Source organism: Lepisma saccharinum, chromosome 30 (genome assembly GCF_977018435.1).
Source record: "Lepisma saccharinum chromosome 30, izLepSacc3.1, whole genome shotgun sequence".
Lineage (NCBI taxonomy): Eukaryota > Metazoa > Arthropoda > Insecta > Zygentoma > Lepismatidae > Lepisma > Lepisma saccharinum.
In genome coordinates, this window is record NC_139258.1 from 3,366,762 (window position 1) to 3,393,050 (window position 26,289).

General features: G+C 39.8%; 2 protein-coding genes across 2 annotated transcripts in view; both read left to right on the forward strand.

Annotated features, from left to right (window-relative positions):
* LOC145981895 (3-ketoacyl-CoA thiolase, mitochondrial-like) overlaps positions 1-10,285 on the forward strand; it is a 46,426-nt gene extending 36,141 nt beyond the window's left edge. The window contains exons 7-8 of the mRNA XM_083115384.1: positions 1,727-1,881; positions 10,032-10,285. Coding sequence (XP_082971510.1) covers positions 1,727-1,881; positions 10,032-10,113 — 237 coding nt within the window. The 3' untranslated portion in view covers positions 10,114-10,285. The remainder of the gene's footprint in view (positions 1-1,726; positions 1,882-10,031) is intronic.
* Positions 10,286-25,614: 15,329 nt separating this feature from the next.
* Positions 25,615-26,289, forward strand: part of LOC145981963 (3-ketoacyl-CoA thiolase, mitochondrial-like) — a 28,227-nt gene continuing 27,552 nt past the window's right edge. Inside the window, exon 1 of the mRNA XM_083115470.1 lies at positions 25,615-25,865. Within this exon, the coding sequence (XP_082971596.1) occupies positions 25,847-25,865 (19 nt within the window). The 5' untranslated portion in view covers positions 25,615-25,846. The remainder of the gene's footprint in view (positions 25,866-26,289) is intronic.

The window sequence follows — 26,289 nt, forward strand, 5'->3', positions numbered from 1 at the left end:
TCTAATTATCCTGAAAATTATGAGAAATTCAAACTTTATTTTTATTTTGCATGAAAAACTGGATTTTGTGATTACATAATATATATTTCGATATTCTGATGCAATTCTTGAATATTGTAAAGCAAGTCCGTCCTTCTGAAAATGCTAAATATGCATACCCCTCATGATAGGCACATACTTGCAGACCATATTTTCATCCATAAAATAACCAATGGGAACATAAGAAGTGATCGCCTTCTTCAAGAAATTCACTTTCGAGTACCGTCCCGCACCACAAGGAGCACTCAGCTTTTCACATATCAGAAACCAAGATTAAGCCTAATACAGCGTTCTCTCTTCCACAGACTAACCGGCCAATACAAAACACTACCAAACCGAGTTGACATTTTTGAAAATCAGGCAATTTTTAAAAAGCTACTGTGTAACATGTAAATTATTTTATCACATATACGTATTTTATAAGATGTAAACGAGTTACTAAAAATATATCCGCGAAACTTACTTGTAAATGTTCTATTAATTTTAAATTATATTATTAACCGCGTTGTTTATTCCCCTCAACATGAATATGTATTTTAGTTTGTTATTATTTTTTATCGTTACTTCAATTGTTATTTCTGTTGTTATTACATTCCAATGTAAAATGGCCAAAGCTGTATTTGGAATTCTCTGGCAAATAAATAAATAAATTTCTTGGTAAATGGATGCATATAATTGGAGGATATTTACACACCAATATTTTGAACAAATCTTCATTATTGCAATTTTCAAGTATCGGTATCGGTTCAAAGTGGTATTGGCTCAGCTCTACATATTTTGTAAAGCAAAGTGGTGACGGAAGGATAATTTTAATGTACAATGCACAGACAAAAGTACAATTTTAGTAGTGGTTGTCCTCATTGGCTTTAAAATATGCAAAACATTTACATGATTTATATTTGCATTTGCATATGCAAAATGCATAACTATCTGGGGCCCTAATAATTAGTGTTTATACAGTGGAACCCTGATTCTACGTTCCCGGATTTTCAATTTTCCTGCATTACAGATTCAATCTTATCATCTTATCGCATCATAGCTAAATGTTATAGAATTTTCCTCAATTTTACATTTTCCCGCATGTTAAGGTTTTTCAACTTGGTCCCCTGAAAAACCTAAAACCGAGGTTTCACTGTATTATGGGAATGAGAGACGCAGCAGTAAATGATGACCATGAGTACAAAGTTTTTCTGTCATCATTAGTGTTTATTAAGGATGGGACCGATTAATCGGTACTCTATCGGTGTCTGCCGATATAGGCATATCGGTTTTATCGTTAAAGTTACCGATCCGATATATCGATAAATATCTTATAATTTAGTGCAAAATTCTGCCATTTTGTTGTAATTTTTATGGATAATCTCGGTCGTACTTTCTAAAAAAGTAATTGACTAAATATTCAACTTCTTTTCCACTGCAGTCACCTCGAAACACACATTTGTTAAGGAGATCAGTGAACATTTCAGGTTCTTCAAGTACCGTATCTAATTTTAATCGGATCAGTAGAATATCGGTTTTGGTAAATTTTATATCGGTACTTTATCAGTATCGGCCAAAATTTCATATCTGCCCATCCCTAGTGTTTATATTATAACACTTTTTAGAGAAAATGAAATATTACACATAGTTCAGAAATATTTTATTTGCAACGAAACACATGAACAATTATGTAACTTTCCCTTTTTAGATAAATGAAGCCTTTGGAGCCCAAACTCTGGCTTGCCAGAAGGAACTAAAGATCAACCCAGAGATCCTGAATGTCAACGGAGGAGCCATTGCCCTTGGACACCCCCTTGCTGCGTCTGGATCACGAATCACTTCACACTTAGTCCACGAGCTGAGGTACGACAATCTTTAATGTATGTGTGTGAAACAATGTATGTAGAAATGGATCCTAAGGGCGTTTGTGTGTATAAATGGGTGCATAGTTGAGTTTAGGGTGACTCAAAACAGCTTTGTTTCCAGATATGAAGAAGCTTGGGGTGTCAAATTTTGCATGTGCAAATAAGAGTATAATTTTCATGCTCCAAATTGGATGTGTCGATGAATAGTTACATGCATTTCTGTATAAATGGATGATGTAATCGATGGTTAAGTGGAAAGCACAGGAATGCAAACCAGATGGGAGGGGGGGGGCTTCCTTCTTGATGATGCAAACCCCATTGGCATGTCAGGTTCTATACTCAATAGAGGCACATAGTGGTTCAAATCTCACTTTAAACTGTAGGTCCAGTCCCGATAAACCTTTCTGTGCAGAAAGTTGGACTTATAAACATATTCAAGCCCAACAAACAAAAATTTTGATGTAAACATGGTTAAGTGAAAGAAAAGTTTCCATAGCCTTAACTTTGCCTGAAAAACAAGATGTTATAAATATATTTTGTATGCTGCTAATATGCAGGAGACCCGGGTTATGAGAAAAGTATTTTTTAACTCATTCATTTGATTTTTTTGTGATGTAAACTTGTGTGGATTTTATTCTGATATACATTTATTGGATTAGCACTACTCCTTGTACCAGCTGCCAGTTGCCACTGATATATCATATATTACAAATTCCTTTTTAAAGTATTGATCAGTGTAAGATGCACCAAATAGAAATAGATTCGGTTGTATTTATCCAGGATAGGACTAATAATAGAGGACGTTGCTACAATACGAAAGCTTTGAATTTAGGGAGCTTCCAGACCAATGCAACCTATTGAACAGAAGCAACAAGACAAGCTGCATGTACCGCTTGTTGTTTGCTCAGACTGGATGATTTTCTCAATAGCTTCCATTGTGTTGCTTTGGTCTGTTGTTGGCGTATGCATGGTGTATGCTGGCTTACGGTTATCGCCCACTAAGATGCCAGAAACACACTACCCTGAACCTCCCAAGTGGAAAATTCCATGCACCCTTCTGAGGGTAGTCCGCCCATGTACCGTGCCGAGCACGATGCTTGCCAAAGCTAAATGAAGAGATGCGGAATGACACAAGAGGGCATTTGGAGGCACGGCCAATGGAAATGTTCCACCCTGAATGCATGGCCATGAAATTTGTCAGGTGGCAGGAGTTTGCATTGTTGCCATGTTGGAGCACAACCCCATGTGTTCGGAACTTTAAGAGCAGTCCGACACAGAGATGTCCAGCCTTGGCCTTCAAGGAGCCTTGTGATGCTTAGGCCATGGGAGGCCCAAGACTAAGATGGGGGCTGGAGGCTGAGATACAGTTCAGAGGCTGAGGCCATGTGAGGCCGAGATGGATTTCGGAGGCTGAGATGGAGTTTGGAGGCTGAGGCCGTTGGAGGCTGGAGTTTGAGATGGATTTCGGAAGCTGATGCCATGTGAGGCTGGAGGCTGAGATGGAGTTCGGAGGCTGAGCCCATGTGGGGCCAGAGGCTGAGATAGAGTTTGGAGCCTGAGGCCATGTGAGGCCAAGATGGAGTTCGGAGGCTGAGGCCTTGTGAGGCTGCAGGCCGAGATTGAGTTCGGAGGCTGAGTCCCTGTGAGGCTGCAGGATGAGATGGAGTTCGGAGGCTGAGGCCCTGTGAGGCTGCAGGCTGAGATGGAGTTTGGAGGCTGAGGCCCTGTGAGGCTGCAGGCCGAGATGGAGTTTGGAGGCTGAGGCCATTGGATGCCAGAGGCTGAGATGGAGTTCGGAGGCTGAGGCGATGGGAGTCCAGAGGCTGAGATGGAGTTCGGAGGCTGAGGCCATGTAAGGCCTGAGGCTGAGATGGAGTTCAGAGGCTGAGGCCCTGTGAGGCTGCAGGCCGAGATGGAGTTTGTAGGCTAAGGCCATGTAAGGCCTGAGGCTGAGATGGTGTTCGGAGGCTGAGGCTGAGGCATGTGAGGCCAGAGGCTGAGATGGAGTTTGGAGGCTGAGGCTGAGGCATGTGAGGCCAGAGGCTGAGATGGAGTTCGGAGGCTGAGGCTGGAGTCAGAGATGGAGTTCGGAGGGTGAGGCTGTTGGAGGCTGGAGTCAGAGATGGAGTTCGGAGGGTGAGGCTGTTGGAGGCTGGAGTCAGAGATGGAGTTTGGAGGCTTAGGCTGTTGGAGGCTGGAGTCAGAGATGGAGTTCGGAGGGTGAGGCTGTTGGAGGCCGGTGTCAGAGTTGGAGTTCGGAGGCTGAGCCCATGTGAGGCTGGAGGCTGAGATGGAGTTCGGAGGCTGAGCCCATATGAGGCCATAAGCTCAGATGGAGTTCGGAGGCTGATGCAATGGGAAGGCAGAGTCTGAAATGGAGTTTGGAGGCTGAGCCCATGTGAGGCCATAAGCTGAGATGGAGTTCGGAAGCTGAGGCCATGTAGGGCCAGAGGCTTAGATGGAGTTCGGAGGCTGAGGACAGAGGCTAAGGGAGTTTGGAGGCTGATACCATGTGAGGCCGGAGGCTGAGATTGAGTTTGGAGGCTGAGACCATGTGAGGCCAGAGGCTGAGTTAGAGTTTGGACGCTGAGGCCCTGTGAGGCTGGAGGCATGTAAGGCTGGACCTCGCGAGCAAAGTCAAGTAGACATCTCCCCTACACAAAAGCAGAATTCGATCACACACAGCTGAATACCACCACCAAAGCTACATCTGGTTTCCAAAGATTGTACTATGAGAATTATTGAGAAATTCGGATTATATGAAACTGTCTGTCTTTCAGAAAGGAAGCCAGGCTTCTACTATTGTTTGTTAGGAGACATGCCAGAGTTGATTTGTACCTCGGGGCTTAGGAGCTTTGCTTTATTTGGCATCTCATTTGGCTCTCTGTTGCATGGGGTGCGGTCTTTTCCCCCCAACTTCTGGACTTTGCAGCAACCATGTCCGATGCCGTACACAGAATTTTTGTCTGAGAGGGAAGGGGGAGGGTGCTGGACTTGGTGCATAGTGCACTCAAGTGCATAGTATGTGGCTGAAATTTTTATAGGGGGGGGGGGGGTGTCAGGATATTATGACGCTCCAGGAGAACTGAGAACTCCAACCGGTATTATCCCTTACTTTGGAGGAAGCCCCCCCACAGGTCACTCTCGCAGCGCCTGAAAGCGAAGGTGGGAGGAAATTTGCCGGGGGAGATCAACTACCCCAAATAAAATATGACGTCAGAAACCCCATCTGAGTATAAGTAATTTTCGTATGACGCTCCAGGAGAACTGAGAACCCCAACCAGTATTTTTCCCTTGTTTTGGAGGAAGCCCCCCCACAGGTCACTCTGAATAAAATTTAAATTACCATAAATCCTTTACCACTTATGGTATTTAATGCACTCTCAATGAGTTACAAACACACTGTACACAGTTCAACTATTAATCATAGAAAAATACAAGATTCTTGTTTTTTTTAACAAAGAATGCTCGAACCAGATAATGAAAACGTCGCCTGTCAGTTGATGTACATCATGACGTTGCACACGATTTTTGTGTAATTTATCTTGCAACACACGCCTCACACGAATGCATGCATATTTGTACACTGTTAATTTTTGGTAGATCTACCTAATTTGAGTCGACATGAGCTCATGCTAAAAGTTTGGAAAACAACAGCTTACCTTCTGTAGCCGGGAAAAGACGCCATGCCGTTGTCCCTCTGTGGACTATTTGAGCACGATATTTTTAACATATCACTTACGCATCTTCCTTCTCCAAATCTTAAAGACGTTCCTCACCCATTACCGGTGTGGAAACAACACTCAGTCCTTGTCTCACAAATGTGTGATCACCAAAATTTTACGGGAAAAGATTATCCCTTCTCTTCACCAACAAGCTTCTTCCGCTCCATCTTTTCCAGAATCAACCGCTTTTTTTCTTCCTCTTCTTCTCACCTCTACCACCGTCTTTTTTGTACAACAGAATTAACTCGGATAATTTGTCAGTTAAAATAGTTGTATATTATCACAATACTTGCAGATGTATATGTCCAAGATATTTTTGTAATAAACGTTTGAACAAACTGTCTATCTATATTCATGCGATAGCATGGAGAATATTACGCTGTAAATTTTATAGGTTTTCGCCATCACTGCAAATTGTCCTTGCGTGCAGCCGCCGTCACTTCAAAATGTCCTTGTGCATAGCGATAGCAAACTGTTTTTGGCGGTAAATTTTACGACAATGAGATCTTCAACAACAAGAGATTAAAATTTGTTATAAAGGCACTTGCAAAACCATGACTTTGAATTTAACTTCGAAATAACATTCACGTACAATGTGATTTAAGAATTTTACAATTTATAATGACTTACAACTGGTGCCATCTAGCGTTATTTTCTGAACTTCGTATTGTACTGGTTTACGGATGTAAGTAGATTATTTAAATGTTCTCAACATTCATTACATTCTTTTAATATTATGATGCCATATGACAATAACCGTCATAATATTGATAAAACTTGAATAGTACAAGTAGTAACAATTATTATTATTATGCTAATGAATAGGGTGCGGATTTATCAGCACTAAAAACCTCTCAAATAGGCACAAAAAATGATGAAAATAGGCATTTAAATGGCACTATACGAGAAAAATCAAGACGACACTAAATAGTCACTTCAAAATAAGAACAACAATAAAATAAGCATTGAACATGAACTTATTTCAATTTTCTTCTTCCAATGCAATATCAAAAAGGCATTAGCATTGTAATTTAGAATTTAGAATTAACACTTTATTCATAAAAGTGCGTTGAGAAACTTCACGAACTATTAATACTATTTTAAACGAAATTCACCTATGTGGGAAATTGTCAGTTAAAGTTATTCTGGCATAAAGAATTATGTTATCCATTCCGCCAATTTGAACAAATGCCTCAATTGCATGCACAATTGTTCACAATGAAAAAAAAAAAAACAATTTGCACTCTTTTAACAAAATAAAATGTTTTAGAGGGTGTTCTTATTAAAATGTGTCTGAAAAATGAACTTGGTTACGTATTGTGGTAATTGAGCACAAATTAATCACTAATAATTCACAAAAATTTGAATTAAATCCTTGTTTGCAGGAAAGGGAGGATAATAACGCAACCTGGTTAACTTAAAGCATTTGCATTATTTTATATACGTACAAGTCAGTGGCGGCTGGCCAAGTGCAACAAGTGCAGATGTTTTCACCTAATTTTCAAATTAATATTGACATTTTTCATTTGCTTGTTAAATTAAACTATTTCCCAGCAGAACGCACACGATAATACTCAAATAACACGCCGCTCGGCGCTACGCACGTATTGAGTTCGTCCCAACCCAAGAGCAAACACCGCTAGGTTGCGGAAAACTTAGCCGGTTGTCATGGCAACGGTGACGTCACCTAGCGTTGGCCTTGAACGGGTGTCGCCTTCTAGATGAAGCAGTTCTCTCGTCGGAGAAAACATCGCATCCAGTGCTTGTGGCAAAATCTTCGCGTTCTCGTGAGATCTTGTTCCGCGTGTGTGTTTCGCGTTTCCTATCGTGTGTTGTGTTCATGTGTTGAGCTGTGGTTTCTACAATGAACCCAGTAAATGACTTAGTGTGTAATTTGTTGCAGACACCATTTTCCAGATGGACGGATGAAGACAAAAAAGACGTTTTAAATTGGGGGGGCACTGGCACTTACTATTTGTTTTCATTGCCTATAAATATACTTCTTCACCTGTTATTTTAGGCACGAGCCGCTACTGGTACAAGTATGTGGCCTGTTTATATGTGTATGGGCATGAAATTTTAGAATAAATAATATCTTTCGAATTACTGAAATTCTCTGTAGGCAATATCAGGCCACTAAAGTAAAGTTTTTCACATTCTTAATCTCAGCATTGTTGTATTCGGAAATGGGGTAATGTGAGATCATAGGCATAACTTGGCTGTGGCAAGGGGGTACTTCCCCTCAAAATTTTCAAGTTTATTAATGATTACAAGTTAAGGGTATTTTGTTGACTTCCTGGAATCTGAGAAAAAATAAATAATGAGTAAATTTTATGATTTCTGATGGAATAGAAAACTTCTCAATTCTACCTTTTCCCATAAAAGTTAAGTCCCGATGTTTGGTCACAAGTTACGCCCATGTGTGAAATGATGGCTCGTCACAGTATCCATTGTTTGCCATTTACCCTTCTTTTCGAAAAACTCAAAAACAAGCTCTGTCCTGGAAACATTTTCAGAGTAGTCTGAAACAGAGGTTTCCAGCCTCGGCTTTCGGAGGCCAGGCCTCGGCCTCCAAGAGACTTGCGAGGCTGAGGCTGTGTGAGGCCAAACGCCGATTGGAGTTCAGAGGCTGAGGTCATGTGAGGCCAGAGGCAAACCTAGCGCTTGGAGGCCAAGATGGAGTTTGGATGTTGAGGCCGTTGGAGGCCAGAGTTCCACATGGAGTTCGGAGAGTGAGGCCGTTGGAGGCCAGAGTTCCACATGGAGTTCGGAGGCTGGGGCCATGTGAGGTCAGAGGCAGACCTTGAGCTCAGAGGTTGAGGCTGTTGAGAGTCCAAGATGGAGTTCGGAGGCCTTTGGAGTCCGGAGTAAGAGATTGAGTTTGGAAGACTTTGGAATCCGGAGTCCGAGATGGAGTTTGGAGGCCTTTGGAATCTGGAGTCCGAGATGGAGTTTGGAGGCCTTTGGAATCTGGAGTCCGAGATGGAGTTTGGGGGCCTTTGGAGTCTGGAGTCCGAGATGGAGTTTGGAGGCTGATGCCATGTGAGGCTGTTCTTGAGCTCCGAGGGCAGGCCTCGCGAGGCTGAAGTGAAATGGACATCTCTGGTCTGACATGTAGATATGGGACTCCGTTTCTGAGGCTTGTCACAAACTTTAAATTCACATGATAGCCAGCTCGTTATCGAATGGGACTTGAAAGTGCCCCAGAGGGAGGTCGATCTGATACTCGAACTAGGCAACGCAGCCCGGTTGACGTTGCCACACAGTGTGCGGGAACCAGCGACTGTTGTCCCGCTCTCGCTTTGCTTTTCCCACATGTGGCACCAGCGCAATTCTGCCCAGCTGCCTATTTTCATGGCCGTGCGTTCAGAAACCTGCAGACTTCTGGCACGGGAATTATCCTGTGCCAGTCTTTTCACTTGGTCTGGTGTCTTCCCTCTCTTCTGTGCCAGTCCATAAATGTACTGGTTCCAGTTCAACCTGGGTCGTCCCCTTCCTCTCTTTCCTTCTGGTCGGGCCTCGAATATTTGTTTTGGTTTACGCTCTTCCTCCATCCTAATAAGATGTCCCAGCCAGCCTAATTCCCTCTTCTCGATGAATTCAATCAGTGGTTCCTGATTCAGGCATTCTCTTCTTATTGTTGTGTTTCGTATCATATCTCTCCTTGTCTTTCCTACAGTTTTTCTTAAGAATTTCATTTCAGTAGCAGTAAGTCTGCTCTCCAATTTAGTTTGCATTATCCAGCTTTCTGATCCACATAATAGCGTGGGGAGATAGACTGTTTTATATATTTTCATTTTTGTTTCTTTACTAATCTCCTTTTTACCTATAATGGTGTTACTAATATTATAGTACAGATTATTTGCTTTCTGAATTCTGTGATTAATTTCAGAGTCCATTTACCCGTCCGCAGTTAGTATGGTTCCTAAATATTCAAACTGTTCTACTTGTTCTAAGGTCTTATTATTCCAATGAATGTGCATCCTTGCTGGTTCTTGTTTAGTGAAGTGCATGACTTTCGTCTTGCTAACATTGATTTCCATCTTTCGTTCTTTGAATGCTCGGCCCCACTCTAGGACAGCATTTTGTAGGCTGTTGCTATCTTTTGCTAGGAGAACAATATCATCAGTGTATAGTAATGTTTGTACCCATACCGTTTTAATCTTATAATTTCCAATTTTGCATTTTCTTGTTCTTCTTTTGCATTGCTTTATAATTTGATCCATGAATAATGGATTCTCAGTGGATTGTCCGATTCTCAGTGGGCGATATGCTTCATATACTGAAGATGCCCATGTTGCTTGTCGCTTGTCACTTTGGTGTGAACCCTTGCTGCTCTGCGTTGCTTGTTGATCCGGTCTGAAATATTCCTTAGAGGTGATACAAATTTCGTTTTATTAAATTTATTGATTCTCTTTTTCAGGAGAAGGAAGGCTAAGTATGCAATTGGCTCAGCATGCATTGGAGGTGGTCAGGGAATCGCTCTGCTTCTGGAGAGCTTGTAAGGAAACCACACATGGAAGAACCTTACAGCAAGACTGAACTACCTGTGGTGGTGTTATTTGCTTCATGCTATTTTGCAATCAACAGAAAAAGCTTTATATTCTTCATACAATATTTTCTAATGGATGATTTGTAATTATGTAAATTCAAATTAAACAAAAACTTCTTTAACAATGTTTTTTCTTATCCTTTCTTCATGTTGCTGGGTAAATTTTGTTAATCGTGATTTAACATATTTGGATACTGAAACTATTGGTCAAGGTTGAACGGTATTTACTGTCTACGTATGTGTATTATAATTTTCTTCAATTTGCAATTTTTCTTAATAAAGAATATCAACATGGAAGCTACTAATGCTGGGCTAATTTTCTTTGTGTTAGTGACTTTTAATGTGCTTTGAATTTGGTGAAAATGTTATAATACCCCACTCTTTATACACACTTTGATTTGTAAATGATGGAGTGGGATGATAAGTAAAATTTACGAACTTGATGCCCAGATCCCCTCCAACTGAAACATTTAACAAAAAGAAGTAAATATATTCGGGTCATTGTTATCAATACAAACTATTTATAAAAATTACTATATTAATACATTGAAATGAAGTACGCACTGATCCATAAAACTAAGCTCGAGGATATTGGCAACCAAAATTTATGAAAAATTAGTTTTGTGGAAATGTGAGTACTTCATCTTAGTATATTAACTTGCTAACAATTTTTTCCCCCAAAAGAATGAAGACTATGGTAAATGTCTGTTATATCGGAGACACTATTCTTCAAATTTACAGAGAAACTACTTACGGAAATGAGTTTCTGTTGCATTTATCAAACTTCGTGGAGGTATTTTGTCACTATGGAATGCTGCACAACAGTAAATAAGCACTTTTATGTAATAAAGTAGCCTTTTGTGCGAAGCGACAACATTATGCCGTTGTTTTCATTATGAACCTGCAGATGGCGCAAGTGTCGAAAGTCACGCGGTCTCGCGACAGGAAGAAGTGTTTCCAAACGTGCCTTTTTTTTACTAGATTTTTTTTTTATTTTTTTTAACTATGCTTACCCAACCTAACCTTGCCGGAAATGGTTCGTGGGGCTAACGTGAATGGTTTTTGGGGCTATCGTGAATGGTTTTTGGAGCTATCCGTCAATGGTTTGCGATGACATAATGAACACGAAAGTAGGTGTTTTTCGGTTAAGAAGGTTGCAACACTGCATGCCCACTCCAAATCGACAAAACACAAGCACGACGCGTGATGATCCACAGCTGTGCGCGAAGTATTCTATGTTCCGCAATGGAAGAAAGGACCCAAAAGAATTACTTGTAATGTGAAAAATCGAAGTTATTTTCGTGTAAAAAGCATAATGGCACCTTGAAATAGGTTCTGCAATACACAATTGGTAAGTACGAACCATTTGAAACTGAAAATATGTGTTAGAAATGTGTCTCCGATATAACAGACATTTACCAAGACTATAGTTGCAGAAGGCATTACTTACAATCGAAACAAACTTACATTGCAAACACCCCACAATACTGGTACACTGCCTTACATAAACTTATGTACCATATTTGCTTGTAGCACCAATTGGCTCTTTGTTGTATTAATAGATAATATTTGAGAAGACTGAAGACAAATTTCTAATTGCACAGTATTGTATGGTTGGAATTTATGCTTTTTGTTGTATGTTTTTGGTGATAGTTCTGTGCTAGTATCTCAAAACTGGAAATCCTTGTTAAATGATATACAATCTTTCCACTTTTATAATGTAAGGTATGTGTCAGGATTTTGAAAGTCATATGTATATTTTTATAGGCTTTTTGTATATGTTTCAACATATACAGTACCTTTGTTATTGCAAAAATTGAAAATATATATTGATATTTTTCAGACACAAACTTTTATTTATTATTCCATTTGTTCATATGATATGATTGTTGTAATAATAATATGTATGTGTGATTTTGCTGTATGTTTGTTAGGAAACCTGATGGTAAGAGACCTGTAGGAAGACGAAGACGGAGGAAATCTGTAAGGATGGAAAAGATTGGATTGATCTTGCCCAGGATAGGGACAGATGGAAGGCTTGTGTTGCTGCAGCCATAAACCTTCAGGTTTAAAAAGACTAGAGAGTTAGTTAGTGATTTTGCTGTTTTTAACACATGATGAAAAGTAGTCAAAGGTTATAATGAAGGTGGTAGTTGTCCTATCGGGATGTTCATCCTTCCATGTCTGGCTGGCACTTTCTTTCGGAGTAGAGAATTCAGACACAGCCACCTTCACTGTTCCTCTACAATAAAGATAACAAGGTGAACTAATTTGATCAGATGAAGAAGTTCCTTTTACACAGTATCCACAAATTCCTAATTTCCTAAATATTAGGGATGGGCTGATATGAAATTTTGGCGGATACCAATATAAAATTCCAAATGGTTCTTGAAAAACCTGAATGCTTCATTGGCCTCCTTAATAAATGTTTTTCAGGTGACTGCAGTGCAAAAGAAGTTGCATATTTAGACATTTAAAGTATGATATGGATATTATCAATAAAAATTATAACAAAATGGTAGAATTTTGCACTAAATTATAACAATACACCAATATGCGTATATCGGCTGATACCAATAGAGTCCATCCCTACTAAATACCTAGTAGGGATGGGACAGATTAATTAAAACTATTTATATAGTCATATTACATCGATTGAGCGGTACAATTAACAGTCATTTTACTAATCTGATATTTCTAGAACTAACCTTTAACCGAGTACATTTTGTTATTATTTTTATTTAGTGACATCAAGTTAACCTGGTTTTATAAAAATATGAAGTATCTTTTACTATGCATTGGGGCATACCATGAAATGAGGTCCTAGTCCATTTAAATAACAAAATGAGATACCAAGCTTTTAAACCTGAAGCCATACATGAGAAGAATTGAAAGAAAACATCAGGAGAGAAATTGAAGAGGAACTGATAAGTTTTAGTGAAAAATTCCATAAAAAATGCCGTAAATTGTGACTGTGAATGTAATTATACAAGCTTACGAGGAGGTACCCAAAAAAAAACGGAATCATAATGTTGCGCGGATTACCGATGTAGTTATGGCTTGTGCCGCTAGGTGTCATTAGTATGGGATATCTTGCATCAATCTGCAAGTTGGCATTATTCTGTGCTGAGCGGTTCGTTCGCAGTGTTGCATTGTTTGTGGTGTTGCGGCAAGAGTCTGGTGATTTTTGAGTGATTGTTGAGATGGTGTACCACAAGGAGCAAAGGATCTGTGTTAAATTTTGTTTCTTGTTGGGGAAAACGGCTGCTGAGACCGTTGTTATGCTTCGCCAAGCTTTTAATGAAGCTGCTTTGGGAAAGACACAAGTCTACTAATGGTTTTCCCGGTTCAAAGATGGTGACATGTCAACAGAAGACTTGCCAAGGCCTGGCCGTCCTTCGACAGGCAGAAATGAAGAAAACATTGGAAAAGTTCGAGATGCCATTAATGAAGATCGTCGAAAGACTATCGAGCCAATTTCTGAAGAAGTGGAGTTGTCCTGGAGTACCTGCCAGCACATTTTAACTGACGGATTTGAAGATAAGTTGAATGTGGTTACTGCACCATGACAATGCCCCAGCCCACACGGCCATGTCAGTGCGACAGTTCTTGGCAAAGAACAACATGGTGCTTGTGCCCCATCCCCCGTACTCACCCGATTTAGCACCCTGTGACTTTTTTTTTTCCTGTGGATGAAGAGGAATGTGAAAGGGGAGCGATTCCATGACGTCAATGAGGTCAAAGACATTACGGACAAGACCTTGAAGAGTATTGCGCCAGAGGAGTTTTGAAACTGTATTCAAGAGTGGCAAAAACTTTGGAACAATTGCATTAAAGCACATGGGCAATACTTTGAAGGTGACTAGAGTAGACATGCTTACCTGAATGTACCTACAACATGTACATGTATGGTCAAAATAAAACAAGGTGACATTTTTTTTTTTTTTTTGGGTACCTCCTCGTATTTCATTATTAAATAGCTAGCAGCTCCAGTTTATGTGGATTTTCCATCCAGTTTGCCGACATTCGTGCTCTCACTGCCCGGCATGCTAGCCGCCGCTCCGCAGCCAATTCAACCATGAAGGGCACCGTAGAAGAATACATTGTATGTAGCAAACCATGTTGAGTTGTCTGTGTAGTACCTGCATTTCATACAAACTGTCCAGCAATCATTTGGACATATCATATGGAAAGGGGTCTGTAAGTTTCAAATTCAAAAGAACAAACTCCCATTGATTGAAAGCAGAAATCTTCAACTGTATTGATAGATTGTGTGACATTTACTCTTGAATAAAAAATAAATCAATCAACCCTTCCCATAATTTTTGTGCAAGAATAACAAAAGTACAAATAAATATATTTTCAAATTGTTTACTACTTATTATCGAAGTTCATTATTTTTGTCCTCCCCTCCAAATTCCCTATGATGCAGTGCATATCATGAATTGCATGCCCTCTGGGCACTCGTAGATATTGGCCAATATCACTTTATTGGTAAAATTCACAGCGTTAGTCATTACATTACTATTTGTAAATAGCCTTTAACTGAGTTCATGTTTTGATATTTTCATTTTTTGTAAACATAATAGTTTTAATTTATGTACCGAGGATTTGAAGCAATTTCTAATATACGGTTTAGTTTTTTGAACAGCTTAGACATTTGAATCACACAGAAGAGAATGAATAATTCATATTTATTGATAACTGTTATATCGGATGGATTTTGTAATCAGAATCTGTAGAAATAAAAAAGAAATCCATATTGGTTAATTGTGCCACCTTGAGTGGTGGCATTACAATTAAGTGAAATTTTGTAGAAAAATTATTTTAGCAACATCGAACCACAATTCATCATACGACAACCAGAGAAACTTCACTCAAAAAGGCAGTTTTCATTTTTTTTTAAATAACTTCTAAGTTTGGAGTCAGACAAATATCCACTTCTAATCCTTAGGAGTAAGGTGAAGTCTTGTACCTCCAATGCACTGCCTTTTTTACAGGAATATGTTAAGGGGTCCAACATATTCATAAAAATATATTATTTCTTCTCTCCTGTAAATTTGATAAATTGGAGTTCTGTCTCTCTGGTTCTCTCAACTAATTATGAATATAACATATCTCTTAACAGAACAAACGTATGACTTACTTTCTGTGTGGTGTACAGGAGAACATTATACACAATCAGCTGCACTTAAATCTATGGTTACTTATTGAATTTTTTAATGTTAAGACTGCAATTGTTGATTTTACATTATTGTCAACAGTTAGGATTATTTATACCTAGTGCGTCAGGAAACAGAAAGAATATTTTTTTAAAAAAAAATTAAATATAATTCCCTCTATTATAGCTATATATGATGCACGTACTTCAGTCTGAGATGAGAAATAAAATTGAGGATTTTTCCAGGTCTATTGAATTAACAAGCACACTTTTTGCTCAGAGCCCCCTCCAAACTTAACGAAAATAGTCTCTCTCAATTTCCTCTTTTCATCATCGGCACGCTTAGCATCTACAACCTGCAAAACCCCGCAGTGTGCAGGGTCCCAGAGACAAGTAAGCCTTTAGGGGGGCCCTCAGCAAATGCGCATATAAAAAATAAACATAGTTACTCAGAGGTACAGAAACGAATACAATATTCCAGGTAAAGTTAAAGTTCCCTGTTCATGCCATGAAGGCATATTTAGGATATGTGGGGGCAGGGCCCCACATATTTTCGATGCCGGACATCTTGGAGGTGATGTGATCAGCACGATGCTTCGGCCACATTTACACCCCTCCCCTCAAAAATCGCTCGCCCAGATGAAAATTTTATCTTGGGCCTTCCTTTTTTATGTAAATATGTGTCAAGATATTAAACTCCTGTAAAGGATTGTAAGAATAAGTATTATAAACAGAATATGATAAAAAATTCGATGTACCCTGATATATATGTTTTGTTGTCAAATACAGTTATTGCAATTACTATTTTTCAAAGGTTAATTCAAGTGTATTAAGCCCCTATCACACGGAACTGGATTTCTAGTTGGAATGCTCTAGTTGACGCTGGACTGGCTACCCATTTGCTATTTTCGCCTCACACGGTACTTGTTAATACCGTACTTGTCGATAGTCTTTCGTTCCCATAATGGCGGCCGCGCGAGATGTAAACAACGTATCACTTCACACTTTTAAAATACGATAACTATCCGCATCGCATTAAATGGTTTTAGGTAGAGAAGAACGGCGCTGATAAAATACATACTTTACAACGTTTACTATACACGTATGGAAGAATATTTTAGCTTTTTCAATTGTACACATGCCTTTCGTGTTGTATGTAGTGATGGGTCGTTCGTGAACGAGTCGTTCAAAAGTAACGACTCTCTCTTGTGAGCGGTGAACGACTCGTTCACCAGAATTGAACGACATGTTCAAAGAGTCGTATGTGTGCCACGACTCCTCCGCCCGCCAAGCAACTATTATTCCATTACGCTATGTCCAACGTGGATACGGGCAGCGTGGTGCGTGCGGTGTGATGCGAGCGCCGCACCGCAGATATGTGCGTGAACGCCGGGAGTGTCCAACGTTACTGCGTGCGATTGTGATGAGCAGTTGCGACGAACATGGCTTCCAGTTCGGTGCTTTTGGCCGTTGTTGATGCAAGGTACAGGTTTTTAATGATCGATGTGGGTGCATATGGCAAAGAAAGTGATGCTGGTGTATATTCTAACTCAGCACTTTATCAAAATGTCGAAAATGGTTTCTTACCAAAAGATTTGCAGCTGTCCAACTTCCATCAAAAAGACCCATTTGTGTTTGTAGGAGACGAAGCATTTCCATTACGAACATATCTGATGAGACCATATTCTAAAAGAAGAGTTCAAATAATGCAGCCGCGTCATATTTCAATTATCGTTTATCGCGTGCTCGAATGACAGTGGAGTGTGCTTTCGGCATAAGTTCTGCGAAATTTAGGATCCTATTGAAACCAATTGAAAGTAGTGTACAGCATGCTGTTCATATTGTTAAAGCAATTCGCATTCTGCATAATGTTATAATTGACATAGAAAAAGATTATCTTGTAAACGTCTTGGACGAAAATGTGATGGACAGGAACTACAGCTCTCGAAGGTAAACAACCGCGCTTCGAGAGCAGCAGAAAATGTATGAACCGTATTCTGTGATTCCTTCTCAGTGAATACAATTTGATGTTTTTGTTCATCCACTCACGACTTTCAAATACTTAAAACGTGAAAACTGTTACGGAATTTCACTCCTTATCAACAATTAAACGATCTTTGTAACGAGGGTTTGTTTTATCCCACAACACATTTCTTCTTTGCACTTCTGTAATAAGCCCTTCCATCTTTCTCGGCGACTCGCCACCGGACGGCAAATGCGATACAAAACAAACCTGTTTGAAAATCAAACGTTGCGTGCGTTGCGAGCGGACGAATCGCACGCGTAACGTGTCCACGTAGGACGGGCTTATTGCTGACTACAGGTTTGATCGGATACGACTGCCGCGTTGCTCGCATTGCACCGCACGCACCGCGCTGCCCGTATCCACGTTGGACATAGCGTTATTCCCTCTCCTTTCCACGAATTTTGCAAGGAAGGCGCATGCGCAAGTGTATACTCGCCTGGCGGCCGGAATTTTTTAAAGAAAGCAAGTCGATTCTGCGGGCAGCAAATGGGGACTGGAGAGGAGAGGGAGGGGGGGGTCCTCTCTGTTCCTTTTCCCTACCCCTAGTTGAGTAAAGCTGGCTGAAACGTGCCGTGTACGATGAGAGGGGAAGGAGCATGCTCGCGAGTCGACTCTTTCCTTCGTTCAAAGAGTCGTGGCACACTTTAGCGACTCTTTGAACGAAGGAAAGAGTCGACTCGCGAGCTCGCGAGTGTTGTTTGCAGAGAGAGAGAGCGCGCAACCTCAGCCCATGACGGGCAGCGAAGAACAGCCAACAAATTTGTCCTGTAGTTTCAAGTTCGGCCAAACCATTAGCGCTAAAATTACAAGAAATTAAATGTTAGTAAAAAATATTAGGGGAGTCTTGTAAAGATTTTGGGAAGGTGTTAGGCACAGACCTCTTGATTACAATATTCCGATTAGCCTATTTTGAGTTGTTATTGTTTAAGTCCACTTTATGTGCAGATAGGATAGTCGGGACTGGACCTACAGTTTAAAGTGGGATCCGAACCTCCACTTTGTATTGAACACGGTACCCCTTGATTACCGGCGACGTTATAACTACGCCATCGGGGAGACCCGATTAGCCTATTGGAGCATAAAAGTGGACTTATAACAATTTTTGCCAAGCAAACCATTTTAATACATGACAGCGTTAACCACTATGCTATTAAAGTGAATCAGAAAAGGCAGGCAGTAATTTATAATTTGCAACACAAAATACTTAGTGTGGAAAGCGATTGTTACTTTTAATTATTTTCTAAAGCGCCGGCCTCCATGGTGGAGTGGTTAGTACACCTCATTACTCATCCTGATCTTCGCGATTACCCAAAAAAAGTGACAGAAAGGCGAAGTAAAATAAACCAAATCAATCAACCAATCATTATTTTCTAAAGCAAGATCAAAGACAATAAACACCTTTTGTTTTATGTTACTCCAAATCCAAAAATGACGTAATACAAGCAGCAAGCACAAGTTCAAATGATAAACCTTTAGTGAAAATAACAAACATGTATTAAAACAAAAATTATAACTTACAATTTTTTATATTCAGTTAAGAATTACCTAATAGAACAAACCACATGATAATGAATTCATTATAAGTGGACTCGTGAAATGAAGGTCTTTTTATATTTGAATACTACATTATGTTCTGTTTTTCTGATTTTTTAATAAAGAACCTGAGAGACAAACACACGCTCACACACGCAGTTATACATAATTTCTTATAATCCGATCTATAATAGATATTCAATTTGTTATAACATTAATTTAATATATTTTGTGTAATACAAGGAACAAATTTGAAATTATGCGGGGAACGGTGGGGATTTCCCCTTAACGATCATATCATGCAATTTCCCTCTCTTTCTCTCTGTATGCATGTGTACATACATATACTTATATATTATACACGTGAGATTAGAAGATTAAAATATAAATCACATTGAAATGATAACGTTATTAGAGACGAATCACAAATTTACACCAATAGAAACACAGCATTATATACAAAATAAAAGTAAAACACAAATGAAAAGCAAAGATAAATATCAAAATTCAGTGCGCAAAATCATTGTAAAACAAAAATGCAATCAATAAAATTAATATTGACAAAAGTAACTCAAGTATTCTATAATGTATGCCGGCGTGGTTAGCACATCAAGGGTCTCGAGAAATATAGTTTAAGGGATGTAAGGGATGATCCTTCCACGTAGTACACCCAATTGTCAACCTCAGTTCCACATAGTACACCCTGGACTGCATTTTGCAGACTAACGAGGCTCTGGCGTCTATACCTACGGCCAGTATAATTTTCGTAGGAATGTGTGTGTGTTGTCCTGTGTTTTGTCCTTATGTGTGCAGAGTGCCTTTACAGCCTCAGCTTTTAACCGGTCAGATTATTTTAATATTTTAGTTACTACAGGACATTACAGTTATGTTATTTTAGTTCTGGTAAGGGGCTGGATCCCGTATAAAGTGAAGGGTGCAAAATAGCCTAAGTGACGCACACAAAATTTTAAATTCATATTCAATCATAGCCTTTAGTATAAAACAGAGAAGTGATGGGGAGGGCCGGCCCCCGTGGCGGAGTGGTTAGCACATCGCGGCACGAGGGCAGGGAATCCTGAGGCCGATATTCGGTGGAAACACATAGCGGCTCGGGATACCACTTTTGCCCCGGCTTTGCTCTTCTGCCACTTTGGCTAATCGCGAACATGAAAATCAGTGATGATATAATGAAATTGATGAAGTGACACTCAATTCCGAGATTCCTCTTAGCGCACTGTTCTAACCACTCCTCCACAGAGGCGACTGAAATTGTTGGAAGTGAATCAGTTTGACAAGTAGCAGGGCATTACAAAATCGCAATGAAAACAGGGCCAACCCTTCCAAAGTTGGTGAGATGATGAGAGACACTGTGTAAAATGTACTGTCCGAGAATCTCGTCTCATTGGAGTAACGATACCGATTTATGCTTTGAAATCGATAAGCGAACAAGACCTGACAGGTGTTTTTAACTTGAAATCAAATCACGAACAAGATATGCATTCTCATTCACGAGTTGAAACGATGTGCCAAGTCATCTTGTCTCACCACGATACTCGATCGAGTTGCTCTTCCGCTTCGTGCACATGTAAACCTTTTAATTTACACGTTCAATTTTATTTATCCAATAAAACAAATCTGTTAACATGAGAATGAACAGAAGAAATAAGCTACTAGTTATTTTCCCATTAAGGAACAAACAAATTTTAAAATGCTATAATTTCTTATAAATTAGCATGCAGTAATTATATTTTATAATTTATTAATTCAGTTTTAATATTTTAACTGCCTAACACGCTTTGTTGTATTTTATGCATCTTTTATACCTAATTACTTAGTATTGACAGCGAGGATGAATGAATTTTACGTACAGATAAGCTAATCGGGACTGGATCTACAGTTTAAAGTGGGATCCACCAGGTATCGTTACAAGGCAACGACGGAGGATGGATGGTGATTAGAGTAATTGACAAGAGGATAAATACAGATTACCACTCATCTCTGGGCTGGGGTTCGAACCCGGAACTTTCGGTGTCAATAGGCTTACTTTGAGGAGGGCGACACCACTTATCTGTCACTCCAAGATTATTTCAAGCTGGCCAACATAGAAACCAAGAAACAAAGAACATGCACCATGGAGTATGTTTTATTTATGTTATTCAGCCATCCTTTCATTCCTTGTTAAATCCTGGTAAGGAAATCGCTTCCTGTCTCGGATTCGATCCTCTGTGGAGGCACCTTGCCCAGTGATTTAGACCCCCAGTTTAAAATGTAGCTTCAATCCCGATTAGACTGTCTGAGCATAAAGTGAACTTTAAACATTGTCTGACAAAATCGTTTTCATATGACGTGAAATATTTCATTAACATTAACGTGTAAATATTTTACTAATGAAAATATCATTAAAGATTAAATATAGAAGTTTAATCATAAATCTCATCGTACATGATACTGCAAAAAAGCTTTTATTGAATGACTGCAGAATTAGGCACAACTACGTAAGATGGACATGGGTCATGTTCACGAGTGATATAAACAGCTGTTGGCCATCAGCGGTGAGCCTACGTGTTAAGGTGTTTTACTAGTAGAAAGCAACATTAAAAAAAAATACATACGTATAATTTGGCCCGCTTTATAGAAATTCGATCATACATTATGATATTGGCAGAAACTTATATTGAATGACTGTAGAACAACAAAAACATGGATATGGGATGGATATGGATAATGTTCAAGAGCGATATATATTTCTTAAACACAGCTGTTAGCCATCCGCGGAGAGCGAGCGGGTGGATCCTACTTTAAACTGTAGATCCAGTCTGCTGGCGAGACTGCCGCCGCCGCGCCTTGTGTAACAGAGCTCGCGACTCGCGAGCGAACGATGAGCGAGGAGAAGAGTCGCTAAGGCGAGCGAGTCATTAAGGTGCTTAATGACTCTTCGTGCCGACTCGCGAGTCGTGAACGATGAGGGAGGAGAAGAGTCGCTAAGGTGCTTAATGACTCTTCGTGCCGACTCGCGAGTCGTGAACGATGAGGGAGGAGAAGAGTCGCTAAGGTGCTTAATGACTCTTCGTGCCGACTCGCGAGTCGTGAACGAATGATGGGGAAAGAGTCGTGGGACTGTGCTGTGACTCTTCGTGCTGTTTCAAGAGTCGTGAACGAGCGATGCTCGTGGAAATGCAAGCATGTGTCGCAGCGCAGATCTGGAGTGCATTTTGTTGCGATATTAAAACCAGTGATCGAATGCAAAAAAGGAAGAATATGTAAATGCACGTTATTACTAATAAAAGGTTGATATAATTATATAGCATTTCTGTGTATGCTATCGTACTGCATAATTTGCATTATCCGCAGCATGAAATGTAAACTGAAACAAGATACAAATATAGAAAATCTCACTCATGAGGCAGAGTAATGAAAACAAGTATGTGTATAAAAAAAAGTATAAATTTTGTTTGTGTGTGTGTGTGTTTACTGTTTACACATATATGTATATCCACACACATACAGAATCGTATTTGTATTTTTCTTATTTTATGCCGCTTTTCTTCAAATTTTAAGTAATCGCGACGATGAGGATGATGCGTGATGATATAGATGAAGGGACACTCGTAAAGAATATCCTTGCCCAGACCGGGACTAGATCCCGGGAACTTCTGTGGCAAGATCAAATGTCGATTACTTCAGAATCTTGGCCATCTAGTCGGCTACACGCACACACACATACACAAAAATGCAATACAATTTATTAATCTTGAAGGACGTACGTTGTGTTCGTTTACTTAAATACAATCATCTGCTTCAACACCACCTACCCCCTTCCCCCTTTTCAGGCATGTGTTTCGAGAAAAAGAAGCTTGGCGACTCTTTTGAACGACTCTTCTCAGTGAGCGAGCGCTCATGAGTCGACTCGCACAAATGAACGGCTTGAACCCATCACTAGTTGTATGTACTCGGAAGCCACAGACAAAAAAAAGGCTACTTTACAAACTCACAGAATATCTTCACATGGCCAAACTTTGCTCTGATTGGCTGTTCCACAGAATCTAGTCGAAGAAGTTAGTAGCAATTAGAACATGTCCTATTCCTCAAAACCAGTCAAGCAGTCAGCCAGGCGGCCATGATTACTACCCAGAAAGTCAGTTCATCGCCAACTAGGGCATTCCAACTAGAAATCCAGTTCCGTGTGATAGGGGCTTTAGGTTCCACCTTAAGGACAAAAAAATTGCCCCTCTTCCTGCAAACAGAAAGAAATCAGTATTTATGCTTTACTTAGCTTTATCTACCCCCAAATCTCTTAACAAATCGGCGCCTATGCACATCACCCCCTTCCCATTAAAAAAAATTGAGTTAATTCAATATGGCGGCCACTAATATGGTGGACATCAGCTTGGAACACACCAACGTGGTTCTCCCTAAGCCTAACCTGTTTCTATCAATTGTACCCAGCGTAACTCCTTTACTTTTTATAGAGGATGTTAACGGACTTTTGAATCAACCTGTAGGCTCTCGTATGTGAGTTTGTTAGAGTCCAGCGCAGATAATTCTGCCGTGCGATGCGCGAAACAACTAAAGAAGCAGTGTTGCTAATGGAGCAGATAGAAAAATCGCTGCAGTGCGCCGATGCACAGCTGTTACGTACAACAAGAAAATTACTGAATTCAGGTCTATTTAACGTTGAGTTTTAAACGTCATGCATTATACCAGGACTAGGATTAATATGTACTAACAAGTGGCTTTGTATGTAGCTACATACATATGGACTAAAAATTCGCAAAATATGAACTAACACATAAGTAAAATTACCAAAAATGCTGCAAAGAAGACTTCTTCATACGATTCCGTATTTGAGTGATTTCAAACAATATATATATATATAGCCTATATATATATATTATTTTTTCATTGCATTAATGCACTGGTGGCGTTCTAACTTTTCACACCCAAAACCCGTATACACTGGTATGAACTGCAACGGCAGATAATAACATGCCAACGTGTTAAACCGCTACAATTGCACCATAACACTCCTCCTCAACCAGTATTATTATTTCCTCTCTGAGATCGGCGACAGTCGGTTTACAAAGGATGCCGGCTTCCACAACAATAACAAGTACATATACTGCCACTAGAAGATAAGCTGCGCGGCTTTTTCTTTTGTTATGAACCAGGGCCGGTGCTGGTCACTTTGCCTCCCTGGGAGGTGGCGGCTCTATTCGACCCCCCCCCCGGTCATTACGCAGCAACGGAAAATTGAAAATCAATATATTCCTAACTAAAACATCAAAATATAAAATAAATAATGAGACTTCTTATGCTATTTCAATACTATTCAGCGCAAAAGAATATCTCGCTCGATCACAGTTTTCAATAGGCTTATTTTTTTCTTCTCTTCAAAGTTTGCCGCTCTTTCGATGGCACGGTACGCCCTCCCCTTCCGCCGGCCCTGCTATGAACTTGGTCACCCATCAAAGCATGGCAATTTTAACACAGAAAACAATATGTATCGCATTAAGCAGCAAAAATGACAGCCTCGTCTATGCAATTTCTACAAGAACACGTGCCGGAGCCAGAGTTGAAATGATGTTGGAGCCACATAATTTATTTATTTTGAATAATTCCAAAATTATGAAATATGAACAATTTGTTGCTGCTGTTCGCTGCTCTCTTGCCAAAATGCTTTATTGGGATGCTAACACCATGACTGGCTTCCTCCTTCATGAACTCGTGCACGTTGCTTAGAATTTCCCGAGCTTGGCTATGCAAGGTTTTTGATTTCAACTTCGACAGAACTGGAGGCATTATGGAATTTAACGTTCATTAGCAAACACACACTTTTACATACACACACGCAATACACGCACACAACGTCAAACCGGTCAAATACTTAGTATAAAATAAAAATATGGTGCTTCCAATCCAACAAAACTCACCGCCACTTTACCTGCCTTTTCCCCTTCCGTGACAGAAATAGTGCTTCATTATTACAGTTGGCAACACTAGTTACTAGCTAGCCAATGAACATGCACTGCATAAAAGAAGCAAGCACTACGCCGTGCTATATTGCCACATTAGCGTCCCTACCGAACGGTGGGAACCGCGAGCTGGAGCGCTATTCAATTGTTTTCAATGATGTTTGCGCGAGTGTGTCCAGGAATGGAATGACAATATGGCAACAATAGCGAAGGTTTTCGAGCAGGGTAGAACACATGATGCTAAGAGAGAGGGAGACGAAACGAAAATTCGTTTCTACGCAACGGCAAATTTACGTGTGTGGCACTCTACACACACAGACATTATATATGGGGGGGGGGGGCAAGATTTGTAGATCCGGCACTGACTGCATCCATGCTTGTACCCATTTTTATTACATATCTTTTTCATGGCTTGTATCATGAAATACACAAGATGATATGATTCCTATTTTGTCAGTGTGATTTTCTTAATATTCAATATTTAAAACAATACTACAAGAGGCATTTTATATATTTACTCTTTGTATTTAACCCTCCACCTCAACACAAAACCCAGTGGGTGACGTCATTGGAAAGCGCGTCTACAACTCCGCAAATGTAGATTGTTTTTATTACGATGGGTTGGCAACACTGAGGTCTGTTTCGTGTTGTCGTCTGCTTCTGTGCTCCCATAGACATGCTCCTCGCACAATCACAGAAGAAACTTTGCATACGCAACAAGTTATCCTTTATTTTTTATTAATTTCTTACGTTATAATCAGCATTTTCACTGTTTGTTACTTATTGTTCTTGTTGTTGCGTGTATTGCTCTCTGCATATTCATACAACAGTAACGATTGTATGCGGTCTTGGAGGAGATTGGCATGACCAGATACGACCTTTGATACTTGATGAGATACTAAAATGAAGCAATTCACCATGCGCTTGCTAAAACGAGAACTGAAAGCACAAGTCATACAGTATCTTAAGCCGCTTGGCAATACAAAGTTTAAATATGGCATCGCTAACAAAAGGTTAGTTTTAATTTATTTGATAAATTATATTTTGCAAAAGGGTATGTCTTAATTTTTACACGAAAACGGAATTGCTAAATGGAGAACTTGAAGAATGTGAGTGAAGAAGCATTTTCAGAGTTTTTTTTAGTGCGAAAATATGCTTTTCAAGAGTTAATTTGTTTGAGTTGGTGTTTTTAAAGTCCACTTTATGCACAATAAGGCTAATCGGGACGATTAGCTAATCTGGGTTTAAAGTGAAATCCGAACCACTGTCCCCAATATTAAGTCAATATTATATAGAGGAGCTGTCAGGCTTGATCCCTCGAAAATTATGGTTAACTTGACTTAAGTGTTTAATGTTGTAAATCACTACTCATTACATAACGATTTTCCTATGACAAAATGTCATTGTGAAATTTCCAACCTGGAGCCGGCCTCCGTG